This window comes from Desmodus rotundus, chromosome 6 (genome assembly GCF_022682495.2).
Source record: "Desmodus rotundus isolate HL8 chromosome 6, HLdesRot8A.1, whole genome shotgun sequence".
In the NCBI taxonomy this organism is placed as follows: Eukaryota; Metazoa; Chordata; class Mammalia; order Chiroptera; family Phyllostomidae; genus Desmodus; species Desmodus rotundus.
The window spans coordinates 1,024,711-1,052,599 of record NC_071392.1 but is presented as its reverse complement, the minus strand read 5'-3'; the positions used below and the strand labels follow the sequence as shown (position 1 = coordinate 1,052,599).

General features: G+C 56.6%; 2 protein-coding genes across 3 annotated transcripts; one reads left to right on the top strand and one right to left on the bottom strand.

Moving 5' to 3' along the window:
- Positions 1 to 112: 112 nt before the first annotated feature.
- C6H7orf57 (chromosome 6 C7orf57 homolog) lies at positions 113 to 8,973 on the bottom strand. Of its 2 annotated transcripts, none has more exons than XM_053927264.1 (8): positions 8,895 to 8,973; positions 8,484 to 8,648; positions 6,121 to 6,306; positions 4,716 to 4,842; positions 4,235 to 4,391; positions 2,447 to 2,544; positions 1,822 to 2,036; positions 113 to 963 (listed from the first exon to the last, which is right to left on the bottom strand). In XM_053927264.1, the coding sequence occupies exons 2-8, from the start codon at positions 8,536 to 8,538 to the stop codon at positions 917 to 919; spliced, it is 885 nt and encodes a 294-aa protein (XP_053783239.1). In that variant the 5' UTR covers positions 8,539 to 8,648; positions 8,895 to 8,973; the 3' UTR covers positions 113 to 916. The 2 variants fall into 2 exon arrangements, with proteins under 2 accessions (XP_053783239.1, XP_053783240.1); XM_053927265.1 differs by having other exon boundaries at positions 1,822 to 1,988.
- Positions 8,537 to 27,648, top strand: SUN3 (Sad1 and UNC84 domain containing 3). The gene is made up of 12 exons (XM_053926579.1): positions 8,537 to 8,575; positions 8,849 to 9,049; positions 9,865 to 9,935; positions 15,504 to 15,562; positions 17,658 to 17,761; positions 18,769 to 18,809; positions 19,785 to 19,956; positions 20,798 to 20,882; positions 23,478 to 23,593; positions 24,890 to 25,057; positions 26,313 to 26,405; positions 27,529 to 27,648. Exons 1-12 carry the CDS (start codon positions 8,537 to 8,539, stop codon positions 27,646 to 27,648), a joined length of 1,269 nt encoding a protein of 422 aa, XP_053782554.1.
- The last annotated feature ends 241 nt before the right edge of the window (positions 27,649 to 27,889 follow it).

Genomic DNA, 27,889 nt, shown 5'->3' with positions numbered 1-27,889 from the left:
TTATTCAGTCCGCGAGCCACATTGTTTCACATCGCACCCAGTCCCGCAGCGAAGGCTGTCTGAGCGAGCGAACGGACTCGTGGGCCCACTCCAGTATCTCATCTAAAAGCTTCAGGTGGACTAGGGCGTAAGTTTACTCCGGAAAAGAAGCTAAAATATCGGTGACCTTAGTTAGCTTTCTGGCAATCTTCCATCAGAATATTATTATTTCACTAATGAATTACACGTACAAAATATAAAACTACATCTTAATGCTGATTAACTACAGACAGTAACAAAATGTATAAAACAAGAGAATGTGGTCTGATTAAAGAATTAAATATTAAAATTAAGCATATTTTTACTTTCAGTAAAATAAAAATATAATAAATTTCTCATATTAATGGATTTCGGTTTATAAAAAATTAGCAAAAATTTAAAACTAGCAAATGCTCCAGTGGTTTTACACTAAAATGTTTAAAACTTCGAGAGCTAATTAATCTTTTTCTTAATGTAAACTAGGTCACAATATTCTGGAACTGATTTTTTTTTAACAGAAAAATTACTTCTGCAAGATCACAGGACCAAATCACGGCACAGGCTGTGAGTTTGCCCAGTTAAAGTCTAGAGAACAGATTTCAACAAGAACGTCACCACCAGCGATGCGAGCGCAGGAGGCGATGGCAGCTGGTGCTGGGGAGGGCACTGTGACACCCCAGGGCGGCAAGGCACAGCGCCCCAAAGGCCACCTACTTAACACCCCGGAGAAATGCAAGAAGCAAAACCCAAGCCTTGTCCCGTCTACGCAACGGTGACATCAAACCTGCTCTAAGACAGAGTATTTCATAAGAATCTATATTCACGAACAAAGACAGCCGTGGCGCCGTCAGGCCACCGTCAGCCTTGGGGACGGGACCCACACACGGCTGCGTCCGGGTTACTTGAGCTCAGCGGGCGTTGATGAGGACGGAGAGGCCACGGCACCTGCAATGCAGAGCACAGATGTGAGCTGCCAGGGACGAGGCAGGCGAAGACGACGTTTGTTCAGCAGTTAAGAAATTTGGCCATCCATTTTAAATAAGGGAAAACCCACATTTCCAGATATGGGGGCGCTGCCGCCCGAGTGCGGAGCTGGGTGGGGAAAGGCCAGCAGAGTCCCCACACCAAACCTCGCAGGAAGCCATTCGGAAGAGGAGACAGCCCGCCTCCCTCCACCCTAACCCAAGACATGAAGGCTCCACAGTAAATCGGAGTTGCTTCCGGGCAGACGGTCAGTAACCCCTGGAGCTGCGGGCAGAGAGCACGGTGCCCGCCAGGCCTGGAGATGGGTGCAGCCGAAAACGAGACCAATTCTACTCATGACATAAAATTGGTATGGTCTTTAGACATCTGATTACAGGAAAGCTTCTAAACTACTCAAAGTTAGCGACAGCACGTACGCAGCTGGTAGGGGAGCCCTTTTCGGAGAACTGAGGGCTGTCTAGGAAGTGTCCCCAAAGGGGCCCACTGCTTAGCTCTCAGAGCTAAGTGGCGCTGGTCAGAAACTCAGGGAGCCGGGAGGCTGGAATTGATATTACTTGCCATATTATTTGCCTGGTATACCAAACGAAATACCACCATTTCTGGCAAATAAAGAGAAACGTGAGGCCGTAGAAATCACGATGTTTGCCATTCATCGGAATAAAGAGGAAAAAGAGCAAAACATACATCATGGCTGTGTGTCTGCCACTCAGCGCCGCTGTGGGGTTTGGACAAGCTTCTTGGACGGCGCATAAGGAGACACACAATCAGAGGAGAGAAACGGGTCGCCCCAGGGCACGTGGCTGGCTGGGCGCACCTCACCTTGAGCCTCCGCAGAGCCTTCCGGAACCTCTGAGTCTGGGAGCTGCTCGGAGTCCTGCCCCTGGAGGTCCTTCGAGGGCTGGGCCGTCGGGGACGCTCTGGACGTCTGCGGGGGGCTCTTGTCCACCTCGGCTCGCTGTCGTAACCACTCGTCCTTATACCCATTGCTGATGAGTTTGGAAAAGTTTGTGGGTGAACTGAGTTTTTGACCAGGCCTCGAAAGGAGAAAAATTAACGACAAGCTTAAGTACAAAGGTTAACAGTAATCTAGAGGGCTCTCGCTCGGCAAGCACGCTGTCGGTAAATTAGAGGCTCATTGTTCCTGAAAACACGAAGATCGATCTCTCTCTCTCTGTCTCCCAAAGAATCAGCCACACTTGTCCCAGCACAAACCGGGATAAGTAAAGAGAGAGAGCTCCTTCTGAAAAGGCAACAGCAGGCCAGCAGACCCGGCCAGCTGTGGGACGTTGTGACGTCAGAGTCACATTGCCAAGCATGCGGGGAAGCCGGCACCCTGGGGCACACATGGGCACAGCGTACTGTTGCCTCACAGTCACCTCAGCCGCTGGGACCAAAGGCCACACCCCACTGAACCCGACAGCAGTAGCACGGCCCGTGCACTTACATGGGAGGGAAGGAGAGTCTACTTCCTGCTGGGTCTTTGGGGCCCAGCGGGGTCCCCGCTTTGCTGGGGTTCTTGGAGTTAATGGCTGGGAGCCTCAGCTGTGAAGAAACACACACACCCCAAGTCAGTGCAAAGTGCTCAGTGGCTTGGGCATGAAGGGAGGCCGCAGCTCACAGCTGGCAGCGGAAGTCACACACGCAGGACGGCGGCCTGGCTGCCGCACCACTGACCAGCAGTGTGGCAGTGCCCTGTCCTGCATCCCGGTGACAGAGACCACCGACAATTCTCCACACTGCTGCATTCAAGCAAAGATGCACCAGCTCAGGGAGAAAACAGGGAACAGCTCACGGTGTGAGACACTGGGGGGACCAGGCCCTCCAGGGGCCGGGGCATCACACTTGCAGGGGTGGCCCCCAGCCAGGCTCGAGCCATCAGGTGGAAACCAGAGTGGACATGGGATGAGAGACCTGCCCTTAGTCGTCCTTGAAGGCAGGCTCATAGGCCGTCCAGCCACGGGAAGAGAGATGGCCTGCCCACCTGTCCACTCTGCCCTGGCACAAGCCCCGATCCTGCCTGAGAAATCCAGGGGCCACAGCTGAGAAAAGCAGCGGAGGTAGACGGGTGGCTAGAGGGGATGTGCATGAAGGTGACGCAGAGGGGAGGGGAGATGGAGGGCCAGGTGGAGAGTGGAGGTGGGCTCAGAGGGGAGGCCAGGATGCCCCACACAGGCGGCAGCTGGGGACCAGGAGGGCAGGGCTGGTGTTCAGAACCAGAATGAGGGGCCCCGTGAGTGGCAGGTGGCAGGGGTTAGTCTGAGGGAGACCCCCGAAAGGACAGCTGGGCCACGCTGGGCAGAGGGACCAGTGCCGGAGCAGTGGCCTGGTGGGGGTCGGGGGGCAACTGTGAAACTATCAGTCAGTCACAGTCACAGGGGCGAGTCTGCGGACGGGGGTGAGGCCGAGATCTCACTGAGGTCGAGTCGAAAGCGGAGTCGTAAATGAAAACACGGACGAGTCAGACTTTGCCCAAAGTCAGAACTTCCGTCCCTCCCAAGACGCTGTCAAGAGAAGAAAAAGACCAGCCGAGGGCGGGAAGGGCGTCTCCAGAACACACAGAGAGCCCTCCAGTCTCAGCGAAAAGACAACAGGCGCGATTTAACGACGGGCAGAAGATTAGGGCAGGAGCTTCCCTGACGGAGCTGTTGTCGGGGTAAAGCACACGCACACGGGAAGAGGTGCAAGACCTCGTCAGTCCCGGGAAACGTGCATTTAAACCACAGCGGGAGGCACCCCCTCCACTGGTGTGAGGGTGTGGAGCACCGGACCGCCCTGCACTGCAGGGAGGGGGCCTGGACCACGGGGCGGCCCCTCTGGACACCGGGGCGGCCTCTTGTGAAGGTGAGCACACTCAGGCCGTGACCAGCTGGTCCTCGTCCACCCAAGTGAAGCCAGTGGAAACCCACGCTCACACCACCGCCTGCCCAGCTTGACAGTGGCTTCAGGGATCGGCCCCCAGATGAGAAAGACGCCGAGGTCCCGGCTGCCCGGGGATGGCAGCCAGGCCGGGAGCACAGCTGACTTCTGAAGAGGGGGACTCTAGTGACTGAAATCTGACCCTGGTCCCCAAAGGTTGGGGCGGCCTCTGGCCTTCCAGCAGATCCAGAGGTCAAGTTCAGAGCCGCGCTGACGTCCCGCACAGCAACAGACATGCCACCACTAACACCACATCGCTATTCGGGCCGGGCCGCGCGCGCCGGGCCGCGACGCCATCTACCGGGGCTCCTGTCACCTTTTGCTTCTTCGTTTCGAGTTCCTCAGCCTCTCTCTGCCAAACGGTCTTCATGTCAAAGTCGAACGGCCCCCTCCGGGACTCGTAACCGCCCTGGGCCAAACTGGGGTTAAACTCTTCATGGACCATGTAATCGGGCACGTAGGCAGCCAGCCCCCTGAGGACCCGAGGGAGACCTGCACTCAGCTGCAGGGTGGCTTCCTGATCTCCCCCTCCTCCCGTCCCTCCCTCTCCCTTCTCACCTCCTCCCCCCAGCCACCCCCCATTTCCCCTGCCTGCCTTCGGGCAGTGAAGGCCATCCTCTCTCCTCTCCCCTCCTGCAGCGCCCCCTGCAGGTCCTGTGAGGGAACACACCGCCCCTCCCCAAGGCCTGCTTCCCACAATCCAGAGGCCAAGCCGGAAATCACAGGGGTTTTGACAAATCAATTCAATTCTTCTTTCCTGCACAGGTGAACAACAGGGCGATGCCTTAGCTACTCACTGCTTCTGGCCGGCTGTGGGCGGCTTGCTGTGGTGGACGTACCAGTCCGGCAAGGAGTAGGTCACCGGGGAGCCCTTCCTGGTCCCGGTGCCCGACGCCGTCCCTGGGGCCAAGTGCATCAGCAGGTCTCAAAACCAAAGAGAGGCACTGTGAGTGGTCTCACCCACCCGGGCCCCCGGTGTGACTAGCAGGCAGGCCACCCTTTACAAAGGACACTGTGACACCTCCTGGGGCTGGCTCTGGGCTCCGGAGCTACAGGAATCAGCATGCACCCCTGCTGAGGTGGGTCCTGCCTGCTGCTGAGCAGGGACACCCCCACCCCACCCCGGTCCTGAGCTGGCATCTGTGCATGCCAGCACCCACCCACGTGCTGGTTCGCCACTCCAGGCTGACATGTGGGAGCAGGACTCCTCAGCCCTTCAGGGCTGCGGGCTGCCTGCCCTCTCAGCTGCCCTTGCCACCTGGGTCGGTCTGACTGTGCTCCTCTGCCACCGTGGGGCTGTCCCACTATCTCCATCTCCACCTCCCTCTCTCTCGGCAGCCCTCTCTGTCTGCATCTCTCCCTCCGTCTCAGGTCTGTCCCCCATTAGTGTTGTCCCTGTCATTGTTGGAAATGAGCGCTGGCACAATCCTTGATCGAATCTCAGATCTTCATCCGATTTGCCGGCTGTCCCCTGCGGTCGTTTCACCGCTCGCCGGAGCCGGGAGGCCCGCTCTCCGAGCTGTGTGGGGCCGGGGCCCGTGGTCTGTCAGGCCAGGGTCTCCTAGCCCTGCAGCCCTGGTGGTCTCCTTCTGACTCTCACTCCCAGGACAACTGACTCGGGGGTGACGGCAGCCAGAAAAAAGGGGCTAGCATCTCTCAGTGCCACCTGTGACCAGGGCCAGCGGGGGGATATTTTGGACGGGCCTCCTTGGCCTGATCAGCGATTTCGATGTGGGAAACCAGGCAGTGCTGTCTCCATGAAACCGAAGGCGAAGCTCCTCAGCGTCACCGCCGAAGCCTTCTTACCGCCCCCATTAGGCAAAACCTGGGAACGCATGGGGCCCGGGCAATGAGAGCAAACCTCAGCGCTCCACACCACACAGGCTGGCCGACAGCCTGTTGAACCGCAGCAGCGGACCCTGCCCGCGAGCGGCATCCTGAGAGACTGCCATTGGCACGTGATGCACGCAGGGCGAGTCCCAGCAAAGGTGTCACTTGGGAGAGCAGCCCTCTGGGGCCGACCCTGTGAATTCAGCCTGTGCCGTCTACCTTCTCACAAGCGGTGCATGTGCACACCCAGCGCATCCAGGACCTCCCTCCCCAGGGGCCTGGGCGAGACCCCCACTTCCTACACCGACACTTTCACAGGACAAAGGGCCCTGTCGCTGTCCCCACAGAGACCCTGGGCACCGGGGCACTTACCAGGTCGGCCACCTTGCTTGGCCAGCTTCACGTACTCCGAGTCCGTCTCTTTGATCCAGTACCTCCGGGTCCCCAGTGTATGCCCGCTGGGTGGGTCCCGAAACGCGCTGAGACCGGGGATCTGGGACACAGGGGGGGCATCCACAGCCCTCTCAGACCGCCGCACGGGAAGGTGGTAGTACCAGTCTAGGAAGGGAGGGGCCAAGGTCGAGTCTCTACAGTGAAGTTCAGGTTGGTTTAGCCTGGTGCCTAGAAGACAGCTATGCCAGCAAGGCCTCATTGTTCAGGGGACACAGGACAGGAGAAACCACCCAGGACACATATGCTCTGCAGGCATTCTCTCAACAGCATGGACCCTTACGTCACTGGCCTGGGAGCCAAGCAGCTCACCCCCCACAATGTGGAGGACTTAGGAGAAAAGACGGGGCTCCCCCAGGTGGGAGGACTTCAGCCTCCAGACCCAGGGCTACAGCACCAGCTCTGCCCTGGGCCCAGGCTGCCGGCCCACCCTGCAGGTTTTGGCCCTGCCTGCTTCACAACTATGTGACCCCATTCCTTAAAACCAGCCTCCCTCCTCTCTCTCTCTCTCTCTCTCTCATATACCCCCACCTGCTGCTGGTTCTGTTGTTTGCAGAACCCTGCCTGCTACAGAGGCACTCAGGAAAATAGCACCACGTCAATCAATTTACACAGGCACCCCACGAACACAAAGTGATCGTCCCCTAAACCCACAGCATAGACATCCAACTTCCACTTCGAACTAATGCTGGGTCCACTGCCTACAAGCAAATATTTAACACAGCCAATCTCTCAAATATCTGAAGGGCAGTCACTAGCTGAATCAACAGTATCATTTTGAAAAGGAAGGAAGAAAAGCCCACCAGAACAAGGGTAAGGAATTGTGCAGAAGCTCACACAGAATCACATTAAGAAGTAAGAGTTTAGGAGCTTCATGCTGTGCTCACGTTCAGCAAATAACGTCTCCCATAGAGGGAGGCTTTCCCTCCCCGCTCTGTTTTCCTCTCCGTGTTTTGGTGACTAATTAATCCACAGAGAATGCTGTGTCTTCTTTCCTCTCACTACGGGGAGCCTCTGGTCCGCCATTTGTATCCACATGCAGAGGCACTCAGAGGGCCATGGCCCCAATCAGTGGGGGCCACTGTCCCCCCCCCAACCACCATACACAGGGTTAAGGGGACAAGACATGTCTTGTAGCTTCTGTCACTCAAAGAGTGTTAGCACTTGCGGGCGGATCGCTGACTCTCTGTCAATCAGGGGACAGCTGAGAGGACAGCCCGAGGCCCCATGTCCTGAAGCTCTCTGGTCTCTGGGCACAGAGCAGCCTGGCCCAGCCACACACCACAGGGACCCCCAAGACCCCGGCCAGCCCTCCCGTGCAGACCAGCCAGGACTTACAGCCTGGGCAGAGGAGCCCTGTGAGGGGTGCCGCCTCTGGCCATGTCCTCCAACTCTGTGCCTCAGTTTCCTCATCTATAAACCGGGCTCAAGGCACCTCGCCTCGCCGTTCAGAGGTGGAATGTTCATGTATAAAAGTGCTTGGCACAGTGTGCCCCGTCATCCCGAGGAGGCCGCTCACTGAGTGTGGAGGGGTCGCACGTAGGCTGGGAGCCCACAGCAGAGAAGGGGTAACTGCCACACTTCCTGTCCCCCCGCCTCCCCACGGTGTCCCCAACAGCGCTCACAGTCACAGCTCCGGGCCAGAGGAACATTAGATCCCGTGAGGGCCACACTTCGTTCCACTTCTGAGCGACCGCCTGAGGGCTTCGGAGGGCCTGCCAGCCCCACCCTGCCTCACCCCTCCAGCTCCTGGATCCCGCCTCTGCCTCCTCTCGCCAGCCCTTCCCAGGATGCGGGCAACAGAAACAGAGGCAAGAACAGCCCATGGCCCCAGGCCTTCCTCCTTCCCTGCGGCCCGGCCTCAAACCCGGCCGAGTGAGAAGCCACTCGAACCTGCAGGGAACCTGGTCTCTGAGCCCAGGTGGGGTCTAGATTCGGAGCAGGAGGAGGCAGTCAATCAGTGACAGACACCACATGCATCCGAAGAAGGGAGAAAACAAGTCACCATTCAGGGAAGGAGCTGTGAGAGCCACGGAGTGAGGCTTTCAGATGCCCTGGACCCCCACTGCCGAGGCAGCTGTAGTAGCCTGGTGTTCTTTTTCTAAAATAGAAGGGATAAAGGACTAACCCGACCCACCCCCGTATTTCCCTTTAAGCCTTGCTTTGACACTGGGGCCTCTGCCTTTGAGGGGGTGCCACGTGTTCGTTTCCCCACGCACACGGGGATGCAGGGCGCGGAGCTGTGCAGCAGCAGGGGCTGGCCGCTGCTCTGGCCGGTCACTCACCGCACGGAGCATAGCGGCTGGCGGCGCCATGTAGCTCCTTGCTCGGGTTCCTCATGCCGGAGGCGCGCTGGGCCGGGTTCACGGCGCGCCGGGTAAGCAGGGAAGCGCGACGGGACCGAGCTGCCGGGGTCGGTGCCCCTGCTCTGTCCGTCGGGCCGCCTCCACCTGGCAGGAAGGCAGGCATGTCATCACTGAGGAAGGGCGGGCACGTCCAAACAGCGGTACAGCAGGGGCACACACTGATGGCGGTATTCAGCAGGTGCACACACACACACACGCAGGGCCACGACCGCGCTGGAAACACAGACGGACGGGGTACACAGAGGAGGATAACCGGTCCCGAAGTCCCTCGTCCCGGGTGACAGGTGGCCCCCTCCCCGCCCACACCCCCTGGCCGCCAGCCCCGCTCACCGGCTCGCCGCCGAAGGTCTCGGTGGGTGCCTCCCGCTGCGCCAGAGGCCAAAGTCTGCACCCGCGGGCGCGGGGGCCAATCCGGAACGCCCGGCGCGGCGCGGACCCACAACAACTCGCGTCGCCCCGGCAACCGCCGGCTGGCCAACCGGCGGGCGCGGCTGGAGCCAGCAGCCAATCAGAAAAGCCTGTGGGGTCTCAGCAGACCAATCAGATCTAGGGGCGGAGCGCCGGCTCTACTAATCAACCGCCCGCGACCCAGTGGAGGCCTGGTGCCCCACTACTTGTCCTGCCACCCTGAGTTTCTCCAAAGGGGTCCGGAAAAACTCCTGTTTACTTAATGCATTTAAAAAAGAGGAGGAATAAGTGAGTACCTGGGAAAACTCAGCGAACAGACATTTCTGCCGCGTGTGCCTCAGTAGTAAAATCATCTTATAAATGGCCCTTCTAGCATCTTGCTTTTTCAGGATTATTTCTGGAAGATGAGTTGAGACAGTTGTAAAAAGCCTTCGTCCCCTGGCCGGGTGGCTCAGTAGGTTGTTGCGTCATCCGGTACAACAAAAGGTGGCGGGTTTGATCCCCCCTCAGGGTACATACCTGGGTTGTGGCTTCCCTCCTGTCCAGCTGTGAAAGGGAGGCCACCAATGGACGGTTCTTTGTCTCTCTACCTCCCTTCCTCTCTCTCTCTAAAAGCAATAAACATATCCTCGGGTGAGGATTTAAAAAAACAAAAAAAGAAAGAAACCCTACACTAAAAAAAAAAAAAAAAAAAAAAAAAAAAAAAAAAAAAAAAGCCTTTGGCCTGGTCTCTACCCACCCCATGCGCAGAGCCCCAGCCTGGACTTCAGTGCGAACTTTCAGCCGGGCTGCATCTGGGGTCCCTGCAGTTAGAGGTTTGTGGCATGGATCCTGACCCCAAATTGGACGTCATCTCTGCCCACTGCTGCGTGACGCCACCCGTACACAACAGCCCGGGCAATTTTGTCACCAAGAGAGCTCCGTGCCGCCCTGGCCACTGAAAGAAGAGTCCGTGCTGACCAGGTGAGGGTCAGGCAAGGTGAGCTACGGCAGAGAGACCTCGGAGAAATCCCGTTCCAGGGACTGGGGCAACAGGAAGGAGCTTTGGTCTTTTCTTTAAAAAAATTTTTTTAAATCAACACATTTTAATGGGGGGATCATTGGGCGACTGTGGTTAAATGAGGCCTCGCTTTCATTAGAGAAGGGGAGCCTTAGGGGTCTGGCAGAAGGCAGGCGACATGCGGAAGCGTGACTACAGGGTAACTGGGGGACAGACTGCCCTCACTCTGGGGTCTATCTAGCTCCCGGGTAGAATTGAGATGGTTTTCGGGGCCTTCAGCTGGCCCCTCGTGTAGGCAGTCAAGACCTCACGTTGCCAGGTCAGCTGTTTGTCCTACTGTAGACAGAGCTACCTAGGCCACCGTCACCCAGAGTGACAGAGCTTTCTTTTGCACAACCCCCAGCATTGTCTGCAGTGGGGTAGGGGGCATTGTGCCGTCTAGAAAAGGTTGCGTTTGAAAGTAGCTGATCGCAGCAACTAGAGCCAAGTGACTAAAGAGCATCTTTTTCCGTTTCTGAGCTGGTTTAGTGGGTGCGTGCGGAACTCCCCACGGTGGCAACTTCCCTCACTCATTAAAGCCAGGGTTCGAGTTGTAATGAGAGTGACCCTTCCTTAGAAGAAAACTCTGACTTTTGGGGCGTAATTGAAACTACAAACATTTGCAGATGCCAGGGCACATTAGAATTTAGGCAATCTATTTAGAGTGACAATAGCTCGGTATCTTTATTTTCTGTACTTTGTCCCCTATGGTCTTTCTGTCACGTTAGGCTCTCAGTTCAGAAGTGCCCCTCACCTCCTCATGGATTATCTCACGCTGTACACAATGGTTTTCAGTTTCATTTGTAGGTGTTTAGACAAAATACATATCTTATAAATAGAAATATCTCATATTCCTATCTTATGTAGAGGTATTTATATATAATTCATGCACATCTTGTTATTGTACATAGATAACTTTTTTCTTCGAAGATTTTATTTATTTATTTATTTTTAGAGAGGGGAAGGGAAGGAGAAAGAGGGAAACATCAATGGGTGGTTACCTCTTGTGCGCCCCCTACCGGGGACCTGGCCTGAAACCCAGGCATGTGCCCTGACTGGGAATCGAACCAGCAATGCTTTGGTTCGCAGGCTGGCACTCAGCCTATGAGCCACACCAGCCAGGGCTATACATGGATATCTTATATGTATCTTATATATTATGTAAATATCTCCTGTTCATGACCATTTTGAGAAGAGAAAAACATGTATTTGAGTAAATTCTGAGTTTTCAAAGCCCTCACCCTCCCTGCCAGCCTGGTCTCTCGACTTTACCCCATTGCCGACTGGTTCACGTCACCCCAGGACACGTCTCACATGCTGCTTTGCTCCCCCTTTTGTGCATTGCAGCCCCACAGCTAAGGGGCCATCCCCCACCCAGGGGCCACCTTCTCCCCCTCTCGATTGTCCACCGTATTCTGCAGACCAGGTTTCCACAAACCCAAGGGACTTCCTTCCAAGTGTGGTGGTTTCTCTTTGCCGCTCATCTAAAACAACGGAAAGACACACTCCAAACTCTTGACAAACATTGATGTGTTTCAACGGCAGGTGGCAGTTTGGGTTTTCAGCGTCACTGGGGAAATAAGATATGGCCTCTGTAGGGGCAGGGGGACCAGGATCTCCTCAGGTCCCTATCAGCGCCTTCCACAGACACCTCGAGAAGCCTGGAAGCCAAGGGGAGCCAGGCCCCACGGAGGGGCAGGAGTGGGCGTGGAAGCAGGAAGCCCCCCTCTCCCCCACAGAATCAGCCGGCCACCTGAAACCCTAGGCCATGGAGGAGCAGGGCCACGCAGAAGACTGGGACTCACCAGGAAATGCCTGATGTCAATGGCAAGGAATAAAATGCCTGATTTTATTAACAGTAAAGCTCCAGATGGATTTTACTGTTAAACAAGTACTTTGAAAGGGTTTTAAAATAAGTATGCAACACATAACTACATTTTTAAATAATACTGATTGAAGAAAAGAAATCTTCAAGCAAAAGAGAAATGATGCATGGCTCGGGAGCCTCCCGTACTCGCCCTGACCAGGGACTGAACCCACAACCTTCCAGTGTACGGGACCACACTCCAACCAGCTGAGCCGCCCGGCCAGGGCCTAAGACGTATTTTTAAAGGGAAAAAACACGATGCGGAACATGGTTTATAGTAAGGTACGCTTCACTTTAACAGTGTAAAGAGGTGAATACGTACGCACGCACAGATAAATGTCCATGAGCATACTTTACATAAATATGTGAGTGCACAGGGTGGGGTACAAGTCTGTGTGCCGTTGTGAGCGCGTGAAACCCAGTTTATCCTTGTACGGTTATTTGTGGCTTACGGCATTATTTTCTGTACAAACCTCCTAGACCTACTTTTGCCCACCTGAATAGTTGTGTGTATCTATTTCATATCTTTGAAAGAAAACAACCTGGTTGCCAGCAGGGAAGAGAAGCGAGAGTAGAAGGCAGAAGGGTTAGGGGGCGGCACTTTGCTACATAGTAGCACTGTGTAGCTCTTGAATTGTGGGCCATTGGGTTAGTGGAAAGTGTGGGGTTTCTTGGGATAGAGCCAGATGTCACGGAATCAAAGAGCAAACGAATGAACAGTAGAGTATCATTTACCCTGAAACCAGCAAGAGTGAAGAGTGAAAAACACAAAAGCCGGAAACAAATGTGGAGCGTCAGGCAGTCGAGTTACACAGAAGGAGCTAACAAGTGTCACAGCTGCGCAGTCACAGGGAAACGGGGACTGTGACAGAGAATCCGTGTTGGAGCTGACAGCTGAAAAGTGTCCCGGAACGGGAGAAACGCAGGCGCATTCCCCTGGACGTGCCAACTATCTGAGAACAAAGGAGGAGAAATAAAAACTCCAGGCACGCGGTGGTATTTTGAACTGGAACTGAAGAACTTACAAGACAAATGAAAAGCCCTAAACACTGCAGGAGGGAAAAAGCCAAATTGCCCTCGAAAAGGAGGGGGGTGAAGAGGAGAGATCGGGCCGGACCGGACGGTCACCTGCCACAGCCAGGTCCCAAGTCCACGGGGCGGTATCTCCAGAGGGCGGCGAGAGAAGTGACCGTCCCCCGGGTACTTTCCCCAGAAGTGAGCATGCTCCCAGTCCATCCATGCCTCATGCCCGGTGTGTGCCGGACGTGTGTTGGGACAGGCGCTGCCCTGCCGGTGCTGCCGGAGGGGTGGGGGGACCCAGGCCCACCCGGGCCACACCTGCGCATGGACAGGCAGTGAGGGTCAGGTCTGCGCCGTGGGACACCGCGCACAGGCCGAGCGAGCGGGCTGGCACCCACAGGTCCCCAGACAGACAAGGTGAGAAGCCCAGCACCTACTGTCGTTTAGGTTAAAGCACAGACCCCACGTGGCGTCACTTACGGACACCGACCCCTGTGGTAAATGTCAAAACTAGACGGGGTGACGGTTTGCAGGTTGCAGCTGTGGGCGGCAAAGAACGGCGAGGGGCTGGGCTTGGCGATTGCTCCTTTGGGGCCTCTCTTTGAAACGTCTCTCGTGACGTTTTAGTTTTGAAAAAACCCACACAGGGACTGCTGTGTATGCAGAGGGGTAGGCTCTGGGGCCTTCACGGTCTCGGGCACGTTTGGGGCCCGTCGCAGAGGCCGCACTGGAGATATGGCCCCGACAAGAGCCCTGGGTGCAGAGGTGCCAGACGCCCCTGACACAGCCACTGGACGCGTCACAGAGGGGCGACGTGTCACAGAAGGGTGAAGCCACAGAGAAGCCCCGGCACCTGGGGACTGGCTCACTCCGTCTCCCCTTGGAGGAGAAGCACCGAGGAGCCAGAAGACAAAGCAGCAGCCCAGCCCCCTATGTGCAGCGTCCTGGTTTCCATGAGGTAAAGACAGAGAACAAGCGGGACTGTCCCTCCTCCGGGCCACCTATCACTGTCTGTCGCCGGGGCATGAGTGGAAGGCCGGAGCCTCGGCAGGGCGCCCCCTGTGTGCGGGGCCCGACAGGAGAACCTGGCGGGAGCCCGCGTGTTGCAGCTCTGCTCTGGGGGCGCGAGGACCCGGCCACCAGCAGGTGTGTAACTCGGCAAGCTGTGCTCGACCCCAGCCCCCCCTCCCCGTCCACCGCACTCACACGATGTGGCCACACCTGCCGTGTCCTGGGGGGGAGCAGCCCGGTCAGAACACCTCTCCTTCTCAGAGACCATTTCCAGACGTTTCTCTGGAGCTTCCCTCAGACTGTGTGGCAGCTGTCTTTCCACGTCCGAGTCGTTCGAACTCACCACGGGGCTGGGGGCAGTGACTGGGAGGAGAGGCCACTGTTCAAACGAATGACCCCTCGCCTTTCTCTGACTGGCTTGTTCCACTTAGCTCACCCCCAAGACAATCACCACGATCCCACTTCCACGTGGGACCTAGTGACCAGAATGAAGACACAGCATAGGAGCAGGCACAGACAGAGACTCAGGCTGACAGCTGTCAGCAGGGAGGGGTCGGGGGCGGGTGGAGAAGGAGACGGGGTTAAGCAGTGCAAATGGCAGCCACAGAACGGCCACGGAGACGTGGGTTACAGTGCAGGGGGTACGGTGCCCAATGTCGAGGTGACTGGTACGGGGCCGGGTGGGTGCGTGACACAGTGGGGGACCTCACTGTAAAGAGCGTGATTTCCTGCGCACTTTGCTCTACGTCCGAAACTAACACAGAATAATACAGAATGTCAACTGTAATTGAAAAATAGATTTAGGAATAAAAGCCTGACCCTCGGCAGCTGTGAGGGGACGGCTGGAACCCACAGCTCGCAGACGTGCCTTTCCCACCGCCTGCCCGATCTCCGTGGGCTGCAGCGCGGGGCTCCAGGCGCACGCTGGCCTTTCCCACGTCCCTGGGTGGGACTTGATCACACAGGGCTACAGGGACACAGCTGGAGCCAACAGCTGTGGCTGGTCTCAGTAGCACAAGTGTGGCATCACCCGGGAGGAGACAGCAGGAGGCCCTGCACACCGGGGTGGCCTGAGGACACCCCCTCCTGCCCCTGCCCCTGCTGCCCCGCCCCCAGGCTGCCTGCTGGAAAGCAAACTCTGCAAAGAGCAAATAACATCCCATTGGGAGCAGGGAAGCGCCTGCTAGAATCTGCCCAGAGAATAAAAGGGGTGCCGCAGAGTCGCTGTCCGAGGACAGCGCCCCCACAACAGCAGATGCAGGCAAGTCACCACCCACGGTAGTGAAGCAGCTGCCCAGGAGACCGAACCCCAAGGGCCGGCGGGGGGGGGGGGGGGGGCTTTGCAGAGCACAGCCCGGCCCCTGGCCCAGCAGAGGGCTTTCTCACTCAGCGCATCAGGAGCGCGCTCCTGGGCTGCCAGGGCCTTGGGGTGCCGTCCTGGAATCCCTCCTCTCTCCTTGTCGAAGAGGGCAGGTGAGGAGTTAAGTTAGCTCACGGAGCCAGCCCCGAAGAAGCGCGTGCGTAGACTTGCTGGGGCGGTTCACAGGGGAGATTCACGCCACGCTGAATTTCCCGTTGTTTTTCCTCCTCCCAGGGTGGCGCCCTCACGGACGGTCGTCCTTGGCGTGTTTGCACTGACGATTCTTCTGACAGGTAGGTCGTCCTCAGGACCGACCCTGGCAGCCCCTCCCTGACGTGTCCGCAGTGAGGAGAGAGCGCCACGGCTTCACGTTTGCCCATCGGTGGCTCAGAAATCGCTGGAGCGGACTGCACATGCCCGAAGCGTTTTCCCGTCTTTTATCTCTGATTGTAACAGTAACACAAGCTTAGGCTTTGAAAACATAGAAACCATGTTTTCCCCTCTTAGAATCATGATTTAAAAACACAGATGTTGCTCTGAAGTGAAGGCAGTTTTATCGCAAACGCAGAGGATTGGCCTCTTCAGCGCCTGGGTGACTGAACTTGGGGGTTTCGACAACCCAAGATTCTCACTCATCACAGGATACTGGACAAATTGTGTGAACCTGCTGTGCAGTGGGAACACACGTCACCCCACCCCCACCCCGACGTGGGAAAACTGCTCTGTAATCTGAGGACAGTGAGGAGCGAATGCCCGTGGCGATCTAGGCTTCGACCCGGTACTGCCAGGAAACGCCACTTGGCAGTTCGGAGGCGCCCCGGGCGCTGCTTGCTGTGACCGCCCCTGAACGCCTGGACCCTGGACCGCACCTGCCGGGCTCCGCCCACCTTCCGCCAGTTTCTGCTGACAGCTGCACACTTTGCCGAGTGGCTTTGCTGCTTCCGGGGTCTTGCCCCACCTCTGATGACCTTGGCTGGTGCCCTCCACTGGCTGCCCCGCCTTGCTGCCGTCCCCCCTTCTCAGGACTGCTCTGTGAGGGGTTTCCCACGGGGGTCCCCAGACCGCAGGGAGGGCAGTGGTCCCAGCCCACCCTGCCCAGCACAGGGGTGAGCCGATGTACCTGTGCCCGGGACCCCATCTGGACCTCCTGCCCTGCACCCCTCGGACGTCTTCTAAGACTGGAGTCCTTCTCCCAAGTGGAGGCAGACTGTCCCCGCTGTGAAAGTGCCACCTGGCCCACAAGTGTGCCGGGCCCCTTTGAGACACACAGGCGTGGAGATGATTCCGGGGGAAACGCACGACACTCCCATCCCTTGTCTTTACTGAGGCAAAATCCACGTGATCTGTGATCGACCCTCGTGAATCGAACAAGCGAACACCCAGGGGCATTTGGAGCGTTCACAGCGAGGGGCAGCCAGCACCTCCAATCGAAACATTTTCGTCACCCGCCCTTGCTCCCCAGCTCCCCTGTCCTCAGCCTCCACACCCACCCATCTGCTTTGGTGGATGGCATTTGGGGCACAGGTGCCAAGACCATTCAGTGGGGGGTAGGGTTAGTCTTTTCAACCAATGATGGAGAGAGAGAGAGAAACAGAGGAACTACTCTCCCAGTCTAGGCTGCTCGGCACTGAGCTGGGCCACCCAACCACTCAGCCTGAACCTGCACCCGTCGGCACAGGGGCCCCCAGCTCCGCCCACGGGGCTCGCCCAGGGGCTCTCTGGGCTCCTTCCCACCCTCATCCCCACGGGAGCCCCTCTGCTCTGCTTTCTCCCTCCCCACTTCTGTGTCTGTCGCACATGCCCCATCACTGTCCCTTGCCCAGGTGGGCACAGCCAGTTTATGACAAACCTTTCAACAGGCTTCGCAGCCTCCCGAAAAGCCCTTCCAACCCAGGGAGTGGGATAAAGCTCAGTCGGCCTCTGCACTGGCCCAGCAGGCCCCGCCGGCCGGCAGCTCTAACTCGAAGTCACAGCAGTTTGAGGACAAGGTCTGGGAGCTGCAGGCACCAGCAAGCGCCCCAGGGATGCAGACCACCGTCCCCACAGCCACCGCTGTCATGGTGGGGGATGGCCGGGGGCAGGCGGGCAAGCGAAAATGTCACACTGCTCTCTCACAATAGAGAATCTGCCCTTTCTCTCGGTGCTCCGGGTGCTGGAAACTTCGGGTTAGAGTTCAGAGTTCCCGAGAGGTGGGCCCTGTTCCTGTGGCAGCTCATGGGTGTTTCGGGGGAGGACTCAGTTTCCGAGCACCTTCCACTGCCACCCGAGGGTCTGGTATCTGTCTAAGGGTCCCGGGTCCTCCGTGCTTGGGGAGGTCCCCGTGAATACACGTAACTGTCGTATAAAACACGTCCTCCCTCCAATCAGAGGCGGCCTTTTCTCTGACAGGATTTGCACACCACGTGTGGCTCAAAGGAGGAGGACTTCCTCAGAAACCCCGAGGGTTTTACGCGGCGATCGCAGAACGCGTCTCCAGGCTGCATGACTACCAGGTGACGCCCCGTCCCATCGCTGTGCACCTCGCCCGTTTCAAACGCCACGTGCGACCAGGCCCGTCTGCCGGGACGTTCCGTTTGTCTCGCACATGGAGCTCTGGCACGGATAACGCAGGGGCCCCAGTCCACGGCCAGTCCTCTCCGTGAGCACGGGGTTCCGCTCCGGGCAGCTCACTGCCCAGCAAGCTGTCCGACTGTGACGCCGAGCGGAGCCCCATCAGCAGCCCCCCGGGACAGGCGGTGGCTTTCTCCACGTGACTCTTCACAGGTGCCGAGCTCCTGCAGTGAGCTGCTTAGGGCTGGTTTCCAGTGAGCTAACAACGGGTTTCAGACACATTCCCTTGTCTTTAGATATTATTTTATGACAGCACTTTATGGCTGATAATGTGATAAATCATATATTCAAGAAGTACTTCTACAGCGTGGAATCGTTTGCAATTTTTCAATATTGTAAACATAAGCATCTTTGTTGCTAAATCTTTTTACCCCTCCCTGATTTTTCACTTAGGATGAACTCCAAAAAGGATAAAGAGGGAATAGTCAGTTTTCAGGTGGTCCTTTTACACCGACTCATAGTGATGTTCAACTGCTTACGTCTGCCCCGGACCCCGGGGTGTGCCAGCCGGGCACTGGGGGTGATTGTGAGCACGTCGAACACGCCTTTCCTCTCGCCCTCGGAGGCACCTTTAACAGGGACACCACTGAATGCCTCTGTGGGCGAGGGGGCCGGACCAGCGCCAGTCAGGGACTGACGTGTGAGCAGAAATGCACACCCAGGCTTTTCGGAGCCGGGCCCGGCAGCCCGAGCTGCTCGCTGCTCATTGCTGAGCACCCAGATTTACTCTCACGGGAGGTGCAGCCTCAGCAGCCGTGTGATCACTGAGGCAGGTGTCTCAGGGGACCCCGTGCGTCCCTCCGTCAGGCCTGTCCAGGGGGGAGCTGGCATGTCTGAGAGAAACGAGACTCCCGGGACGAGCAGGGTTCACAGCGCTCCTTCCTTCCAGGCCCGACTCCGGATGCCAAAGGAGCGCCTGGAACTTCTCAGGTGAGCAGGAGTCTCTGACCTGTGGGCCCTTCAGTCGTGGTTCCAAGTCCTGAAAGGTTTGTGCAAAACTGTAAAACTGGCGTCCTTTCTGCGTCTATAGCTAGACAGCTGCCTCACAAAATATGCAATGGGAGGGGCTTTCAGTTTTACTTGTGATTCAAACCACGGAAACAGCCGAGACAAGGAAGCCGGCCTGCGGGCGGCTCCTGCGAGCGCATCCCTGCCCCAGAGAAGGGAGCCGCCGCCAGCGCCTTCCCGAAGTGCGCGTTGAAATCGGGCAGCGAGCGCAGGGGACGAAGGTCACACCCGCCATCTCTGTCGTCACCATTCGTTTGCGCAGAATGCCAGCGGTTAGACACGCACTGGCGTGCATTTATTTCTTCAGCGTTGCTGTCTTTTCCGCATTGGGAGCGTGTTGTTTCACAAACTGGAAAAGGCGCTAGGTTAGCGCTCACCTCACCCTTTCCCAGCGTGCGGAAGCACCCGTGGGTGGGCCACCCCAGTCCTTGTCAGACTGCAGAGGTCGCGGAGCCCATCCCCCTACAGTTAGGTCTCACGCCGGGGCCTTGCCCTCCACCACCCCTCCTCGAGGCTGGGCCGCAGGCCCTCGAGGCTCAGACTGAAAACCGGCTTCTTCCACACTCTGACCCAAGGTGCTCGGACAGGAAGGGGCCAGAGTGGGTTGTCACCCAGCCTCCAGGCAGGGCGGCGGAGCTCCCGGGGGGCACTGGCTGAGCCCTCCTCACCTGCTCAGAGCACACCCAACCCGAACCCTCAGACACCCTCGGGACAGCTGCCCTGGGATGTCCCGGCTCTGCACCTGTGCTGAAACGCTGCAACCTGACCCTCGGGCCCTTGCTAGGCTCCCCTCAGGGTCGGGCTTCCTTCTCGTCCTCACTGCCGCCTGAGCCGCACATGGGCCGATGCCAGAAGCCCGCCTCTTCCTCCCTTCACACTTGGGCTCTCCATTCACAGGAAGGAAAGCCAGGCTTTGGAAAACAACTTGCGTGAAATTCTACTCTTAACTGAAAAAATCGATGTTCTGACGGTGTTGCTTAGAGACACGCAGGCTGGTCTGCACAATTACAGCTGGGCCGCCGAGGGAGACGCCCCAGGGGCCCAGGGCCATGCAGAGGACCTGGACAAGGTAACTCAGGGCTGGGCCTGGTCCGAGTTTCCGTCTGCGGCGGGTCCCTCCTCTTTCCTAAGCAGAGGAGTTGAGGGCTGGCTGCGCCCCCGTCTCTACACATCCTCACTGACGGGGCTTCCCCTCCCGACAGCTTGTCCCTGGACTCACTGCCATCACGGCTCGGTCCCGAAGAGGCTGTGTGGCAATACGACCGACTTCCCACCCAAATGTATCACTAACTCTGGTTTGTTCTCCAGTAAACAGACCAACCACAGACCATTCGGGGATGGCGCTCTCTGAAGGGCTGTGCACGAGGAGCTAAAAGGCACAGGGCTCTGAGCCTGGCCCCGTCCCGCCCTCGGGCCCCACGCTGTCCCTGCTGTGCCCTGCCGGGACACCGGCTTTCGTAGCATCAGAGCATCCTTAACAAACCAGTGTTAATTCAAAGGAATGGCTGCCTAACACTAGCCATCACGTCCTTTATGTGAACTGCCTCAGTTCCCAAGCGGCCGTTGAACATCCAAGTCTTCATTAGCAGGCAGAGACACCAGGGGGGAGGGGACCCAGCAGGTCACACCAACAGTGTCATTTGACCATCTCACTGAACACAGCAGGCTGGTCACTAGGGCTTCAGCGGGGGCCTGAGGTCGGGCCTTGCTCTGCAACCTCGGTGGAGTGAGGGGACCCCGCCCCGCTGCCCGCACAGTGCCGTCCTGCGCTCTGTGTGCTCCCAGGTAAACCTCCTCCTTCCCGGTTTGCAGGTCGGGGAACCGGAGGCCCAGATCCACAGTGTGAATGGTCAGAACCTCAGCAGTGGGCGGGGACTGTTAACAGAAAGCTCTTTCTTCAATCTGCACAGGAAATGTCAAACTTGGTAGATTACGTACTTAAGAAGCTGAGAGAAGACCAAGTCCAGATGGCTGACTACGCGCTCAAGTCGGCAGGTGAGCGAAGAGGCGAAAATCGCCTCTGTGGGGTCTCTGTCCTGTGTATTCCTCGGTCTCTATCAGGGAAACCGATGTCTCTGTCTGGTCATTTGGGGCGGAGGAAAGCAAACTCTTCTAGGCAGCAAAGGAGAACAGGAACAGGTGCAGTCGATTGTCCACTTCATGGACGCTTAGGAGGGGGCTGCAGAGAAAGCTGGGACCCCCGGCGATGTTGGGAGGCCACGATTAGCTCAACATCGCGGACATTATAACCCTGTATCTTTTATACACCAAAGTGACCGGTGATAACCAGCAAGACAGAAAGTCGGCCAGCACATGGAAGATCTAAAGATGCCGCCAGAGGGTGGGCAAAGTGGAAATTTGTAGAACGGCACTCCCAACAGCCTCAGCAGACACCCCTTGGTAAGTGCCCGTGGAACCTCCGTGAAGACACATCACGTTCCAGGCCAGGAAGCGAAAATAACTTGAAGACAACTGCACTCACACCGAGGGTGTCTCTGAGTGGAAGGGAAATAAAAACTAGAAATCAATAACACACCTATCTAGAAAGTCCCCAAGCCGTTGGGAATTTAGCGATGCATTTCTGAATTGCCCGTGGGTGAAAGAAGAAGTTAGAACAGAAGCGGGAACATATTTCAAAGTAAACGAACATGACAACAGAAAACGCTGACATTCACGGTCTGCGGCCAGAGCTGCTCCTACAGTGGAATTCGGAGCAGCAAACGCTAGAAAGGAAGACGGGTCTCAAACCTGAGACCTCCACTTCCACCCTAAGGCCGTCGACGGGAGAGAAGAGGGCGGGAAGAAGCAAGCACATTGGAAAGGAGGAAACGGAAACCTCTCTGGTTCCATAGACAACATGGTGATTTGCCTGGAAAGTCCCCCACAAATCCACGAGAAATAGTCGGTGAGGTTAGGAAGGCAAATACGTGATTTTCACACACTAGTAATAAAACATCGGAAAAGGAAAATTTAGGAACTGCACTGTCCACAGCAGCGGTAACAAAGTCGAAAGCTCAGGCACGAGTCCAACCAGACAGGCGAGGCCTGTGGGCCCGGAGCAACCCCACAAGCACACGGCGGTGGGGGGAAGGAACGAGGGTAGCGGGAGTGTGCAGGGTCTGGGACTCTCCCCGCTGGCCTCCCTGGCCCACACAGTCCCCTCCCAGCAGGCCTGCTCACGGGAGTCTCCAGGCCGCTGCAGGGGCGTCCGACCTGCGGCCCGCGGGCTGCACTCAGCTCGGAGTGGCTGTGAACGCCGCCCAACACAAAACCGTACATTTACTTAAAACACTATGTGATTTTTGTGTGTGTGATTACGTGTCGCAAAGTATTTAATGTGGGGCCCGAGGCAGTGCGTCCTCTTCCCATGTGGCCCAGAGACGCCACAAGGCCGGACACCCTGCATCGAAAGTGTACGTTAGGCAGGACGGCAGAGGAATTAGAGCAGCCGAGCGCGCTGGCAAGGGAAGAGCGAAGCTGGAGGAGCAGGACCCACGTTGAGGCTTCCTGGAACACGGCGGAACGGAACGCAGACAGTGCGGTGCTGGCGAGGTCTCAGGAGTGGAACCGAAAGTCCAGAGACAGGGCAGCCCCTGCCCGGGAGGGAGAGAGCCTTCGACGAAGGAGGCAAGCCAGGTCGAAGGGGCTGGAGGAGTCGACGTCAGGGTGCGAAAACGAAGCCTCACACCTCACAGGAAGGAACTCAGAACGGGCCAGAGACCTAAGCGTGAAGCTTCAGGTCCAGTCCCTGGTTGGGTGGGAATACCGATGGGCTGAGCAGAGGACAGCCCCCCTAAGACAAGGCACGCCCAGTGGCCAGAGAGGCTAGAGGACCCCGGTCCCCCTGGATTTCAGGCAAACAGCATATAATTTTTTAGTAGAAATATATTCCAAATATTGCGCAAGGCACACTAGTACTGAAAAATCACTGTTTGCCTGAAGTTTAAATTTCACTGACTGACTGGGATTTTCACCGGCTCGGCTTGCAGCCCTAGGCCGACCCAGGCCGGCGCAGGAAAGCCTGTCAGAGAGGCAGGCACTTTTCCTGTTGTGCCGCGACATCCACGAACCTGGAGGACAATTTGCAAATTCCTTACTTCTGCCTACAAACACGCTTTGCTTCTAAAGTGAAGTAGCCGGAGAGGAGGACACTTGACGGGTTTGTCTTCTGTATCTCTGATTACAGTCAAGGTGGGGCCCATTGGTCTCAGAGTACAGCTCGTTAGTGCGCCTGTGACACTTGTGTCTGCGTGAGCCGGGCCAGGCCGACCCAAAGCGCCCTCGGTCACGTGAGCTGTTCACATGGGTCTCCAGGCACCAAACACAGCCCACGTCACGCTGCCACCTCGTTGTCCGGGGCTTCCAAAGGCAGCGTTTGCTCATCACGGCAGCTTCGGAAAGGCGGCCCAACGGCACAGCAGACACAGGCTTTCTCGAAGGGCCGGAAGGTCCGACCCTTTCCACCCGCCCCTGAGTATGAACGTTGTCTCGTGTGTGGTCTGCCCGCTCATCTTCCAACAACACTATGCACGTCGAAACGAGGTATCTAAGTCCTGGAACTTTTCACTTTAAAAACATTCATCATCTTAGGAGCCTCCATCGTTGAAGCCGGGACCTCGGAAAGTTACAAGAGCAATAAGGCGAAGCTGTCCTGGCGTGGGGTCGGGCTCCTCGACTATCAAATGCCCCCGGACGTCATCCTCCAGGTGAGGGCCGGGGTGGGGGAGCCTTCTCTATGTCAAGGTTTTGTTCGTGGCTTTTCGTCACGAAAACGTTCATGTCCAATGTGGAGGCAGCTCTGAACTTGTCACAGAAACTGGACCCAGTAAACTACGATTAATCAATCATTAATGTATTGTTTTAGGATCAGTTGACTAGAGTGGCCACTTCTCTGATAAGACACGTATAGTCCCCATCCTCCAGTGGACTCTGTGGCTTCCATTCCACCCACGAGTTCAGTCCCCCCACACTCGCTTGTGGAAGGCTCATGCCCCCCAAGTGCCTGTGCTGAGCTGAGTGCTGTTCCGGCCAGCACATTCCTAGAAAGTCGGTAGTCACAGGAGATATTTCCACATAAGGTTCCCGCCAACATCTCACTTCCATTCAGTAGGCACTAGGCATCCACAGATGGCCGAGCTCCTCCTGCCAGAGCCTACACACCTGAGTGAGCTTCCAATTTAGCATCACCTTCAGGGGGAACCTGCAAATTTCGTTCCAGAGACTAGTCCAGATCTAGAAAACAGTACATCGCATTTCCCCCCAACACCAGCACCATCACCACCACCACCATCATTGTGTCCGCCACCACTGTCATCCTCACCACCAGCACCAGCACCTCCATCACCACCGTCACCTCCATCACCACCACCATCATCACCATCATCTCCCTCACCTTCATCACCAACACCACCGTCATCACCATCACCTCCATCACCATCACTGCCATCACCACCATTACGACCATCACATCACCCCATCACCACCAGCACCAGTACCACCATCCTCACCACCATCACCCCATCACCACCATTGCCATCACTGCCATAATCACCATCACCATCATCACCATCACTTTCATCACCATCACCATCACCATCATCACCATCACCATCATCACCTTCATCACCATCACCTTCATCATCATCACTACCACGACCCCCATCACCGTCACAGTGAGCACCACCAGCACCGTCGTATCTTCTCCGTCACCAGCAGCACATCACTACTTACACTCACTAACCGCCTCCCAGGAGCCTCGTGAGAACGATGAAAGAAAAGACCCTCACAGGACAGAGGGCTGTGGGAAGAGACACCGGCAGACCGTGAGCCGGGAGGACCGCCAACCCTACAGGTGTCCAAGGTTTCCCTGGTTGATTCGCACCCGGTGCAGGGCTCAGGTCATGGGCATAAGCGAGATCTGGGGTCAGTGGTGGTCAGCCGGCCAGTGTTGTGCAGGCGGATTTGCGCGACCAGATAAGACATAAATTCTGTTGTCCTTGCAGCCGGACATCCACCCCGGAAAGTGCTGGGCCTTCCCGGGTTCCCAGGGCCACGTCCTAATCAAGCTCGCCGGGGACATCATCCCAACCGCTGTCACCATGGAGCACATCTCCGAGAAGGTGTCCCCCTCGGGCAGCATCTCCAGCGCCCCCAGGGAGTTTTCCGTCCACGTAAGAAGCCGACTGACCCTTGTGCAGATGGGTCGTGGGAGAGGGTGGTTGGCCAGAGTTAGAGCTGGGCCCGCACCTGTATCACTGTGAGGAAGTCACTCATTTCCGGGACTCTGCTTTGTCGTCGACAACTGAGAGGGTCAGCTGACTCCTACTACTTAATTTTACTTTATCAACGTCATACACGACCGTGAAAGCATCCAACATTCCCACACATTTACGACAAAACACGGGTTTTGCTTGTCCCGCCTCTTCTGCCTCTGGTTTTGACTCTCCGGAAGCTTCCTCTTGCCACAGGTTTAGCTGAAAATAATTACGTGGGTTCTTGCCTTCATATGGCTTTCACTATTTTCTTAATTTTTCAGTTTTGGTTCCTACCGACTGACGTTCTTGGATGGAAAAATGAGGATTAGCTCTCTTCCGCGGTTTTCCCATCCTCCAGTATGTTTGGGTCTGACTTTATCACTGAGACATAATTCACACACCATGTAATTCCCCCGTTTAAAGTGTACACTGCCCCGTGGCTCTTAGTATATTCACAGAGCTGCGTGTCCATCACCACTGAGTCAGTGCTAGCGTATTTTATCACTCCTCGAAGAGACCCTGCACCTCTTGGCTGCCACCTCCCATCCCCCCCACCATCCCCCAGCCCCAGGCAGCCACTGATCCTCAGAGTCTCTATAGATCGGCCTTCTGGAAGCTTCCTGTGAGTGGAATCACATGGTCTTCTGTGAATGGCTTCTCTAACTCGGCATCGTGTTTTCAAGGTTCATCCATGTTACAAAATACGTGTCAATATTCCATTTTTTAAATTGCTGAAAATACTTCATGGTGTGGATATACCACACTTCATCCATCCGTCCACCATTTGATGGACCGTGAGCCGTTTCCACGTTTCTGGCCGGATGCGCAAATCTGCTCACATCTGCACGAGTTACAGAGTGGACGCTGGCTTTCGCTTCCCTCGGACCTGTCCCTGGGAGGGAGGTGCTGGGCCAATGGGCCCACGTCCGGGGCAGGGCTACACGGCCCGTCTCACTCTCAGCTTCAGTTACTCAGCTTCCCGAAATGGCTCTGGGTCCCAAGCGTGACACCTCTGGGCGTCGAGAGGTGCTGGCACCTAGGACAGCCCTGTGCTCCTGGTGGGACCCCAAGATGCCTGGAGAACTCTTGCTGCCTGAACACACACCTGCCTCCGGTTGCTCCACTGGAGGACGTGTCCCTCACACCCTCCTCACCTGCACTTTCTCCGCAGGGCATCTTGACACAGTGTGAAGGAGAAGAGGTTTTCCTGGGCCGGTTTGTGTACAGCAAAGGCAGAGCCACGGTGCAAACGTTTGAGCTCCAGGTAGGATGCGCCCCGGGGAGGACGGGCGTGGCTCCGTCCCCGAGAGGGCTGTGCTGGGCCGCCTGCTGCGCAGTGGCCACGCCAATGAGGGAGGCAAGGCCAGTCTGAACCTGCGCTCTTAGCTCTGAGTGCCTACCTGCACGTCGAGGCCAAAGTTGGGAGGATAACAGAGTGGCTTCTAAGCCTAACTCTTCCACATTGGCTATCACTTTAACATGTGTATGTATATACACACACGCACGCACACGCACACACGCACAGGGGCCGGCAGAAGTCAGGCCGGCTTGAGTGTGGTGGGCAGGGTAATAATACGGGAGTCATAATTTATAGTGTAATGTGGACATTTCACCTACAATGTCACGTGGTGTGCTGGAGTGTGACAGTGTGATGTTACAGAATTACATGCTTATGCTTTTGTAATAATGAAGGGTGTTGGTGGTGCCCGACCCTGTGTATTCACCTTCTTAGTCCTTAGCTTACCTGTTGGGTCCCCTCGCTGCTATTAGGGTCCATATCTCACCTTCCTCCTAAGGGGACGGGTGATGGTGCGTGTGACGTGGTCAGAGGCCCAGAGGACCTCGGAGAAAGAGAGGATAAATATGTAACACCAGATACGACAGGCAAACTTCCCATCCTAATAAATGGGGAAAATTAGCAAGTGCTCACCCGTGACCCTCCTGAAGGGCACTGAGGCGTATGAGATGTATCGCCACTGCTTCTCGTCAGCCACGGGAAGTAATGGGAGGAAGAAGGCATCTCGCACCCGGTGACAGCAGGGGTTGGTCAGGACTCGGCTTGGCCGATGGGGGGAAAGCACTGTGTGAGACACGAACGTGCCTGGGGACGCTCACATTCGACTGAATGTCCGCGTCTCTGCCTCCCACCCTGCGGGGTGTGACGGTGGCCGTGGAGCACGTGGGGGTCCAGGCCACCATGTCATCTCCCTCATCCTGCATTTGTCCTCAGGACCTCCTTCCTAACGGGGGTCCCCTTCTCCTCCATTAGAGCGGCTTTGATTCTACTTGCAAAGGCAGGAAAGAGTCCCCACACGCCAGCATTCCTTAGGATTCTTTGACGTGGATTTCTTGATAAGCCATTCATGGTATCTTTTCTTTATTTCCAGCATGAAGTTTCTGAACCCTTACTATGTGTGAAACTGAAAATCCTCAGCAACTGGGGACACCCGAAGTACACGTGTTTATACAGATTCCGGGTCCACGGCAGCCCGGGGGACCCCAGCTAGAGGACCTGGTGCCGAGGGTCACAGCCGCGGGTCCAGAACGCTCCTGTTCTCATCCCTAGACTTACAGCTCTCGTAGGAACCAAATACCGGGTTCCTACTTGCCGATAAAAAGTGAACGGATTTTGCTAATAAAAACTATGAGTGTGATTCCAATCTCCTTGTGGTAGTTTAGCTTTTGAGGCTGACTCACGCCGCAGGAGCATTGAGAAACGAATCTGTGCCTAGAAGGTGTATCGCTCCG

Bases quoted from the DNA above. Each gene is read 5' to 3' on its own strand.
- C6H7orf57 (XM_053927264.1), bottom strand. From the start codon at position 8,538: ATGAGGAACCCGAGCAAGGAGCTACATGGCGCCGCCAGCCGCTATGCT. The intron at 4,392-4,715 runs GTGAGTAGCTAA...TCGGGTCCTCAG, and splicing joins CCCACAGCCGGCCAGAAGCA to GGGGCTGGCTGCCTACGTGC. The intron at 964-1,821 runs GTGAGGTGCGCC...TCTGCATTGCAG, and splicing joins AGGCTCTGCGGAGGCTCAAG to GTGCCGTGGCCTCTCCGTCC.
- SUN3 (XM_053926579.1), top strand. From the start codon at position 8,537: ATGCCGGAGGCGCGCTGGGCCGGGTTCACGGCGCGCCGG. The intron at 9,936-15,503 runs GTGAGGGTCAGG...TCCTCCTCCCAG, and splicing joins GAAGAGTCCGTGCTGACCAG to GGTGGCGCCCTCACGGACGG. The intron at 18,810-19,784 runs GTGAGCAGGAGT...CTCCATTCACAG, and splicing joins GAGCGCCTGGAACTTCTCAG to GAAGGAAAGCCAGGCTTTGG.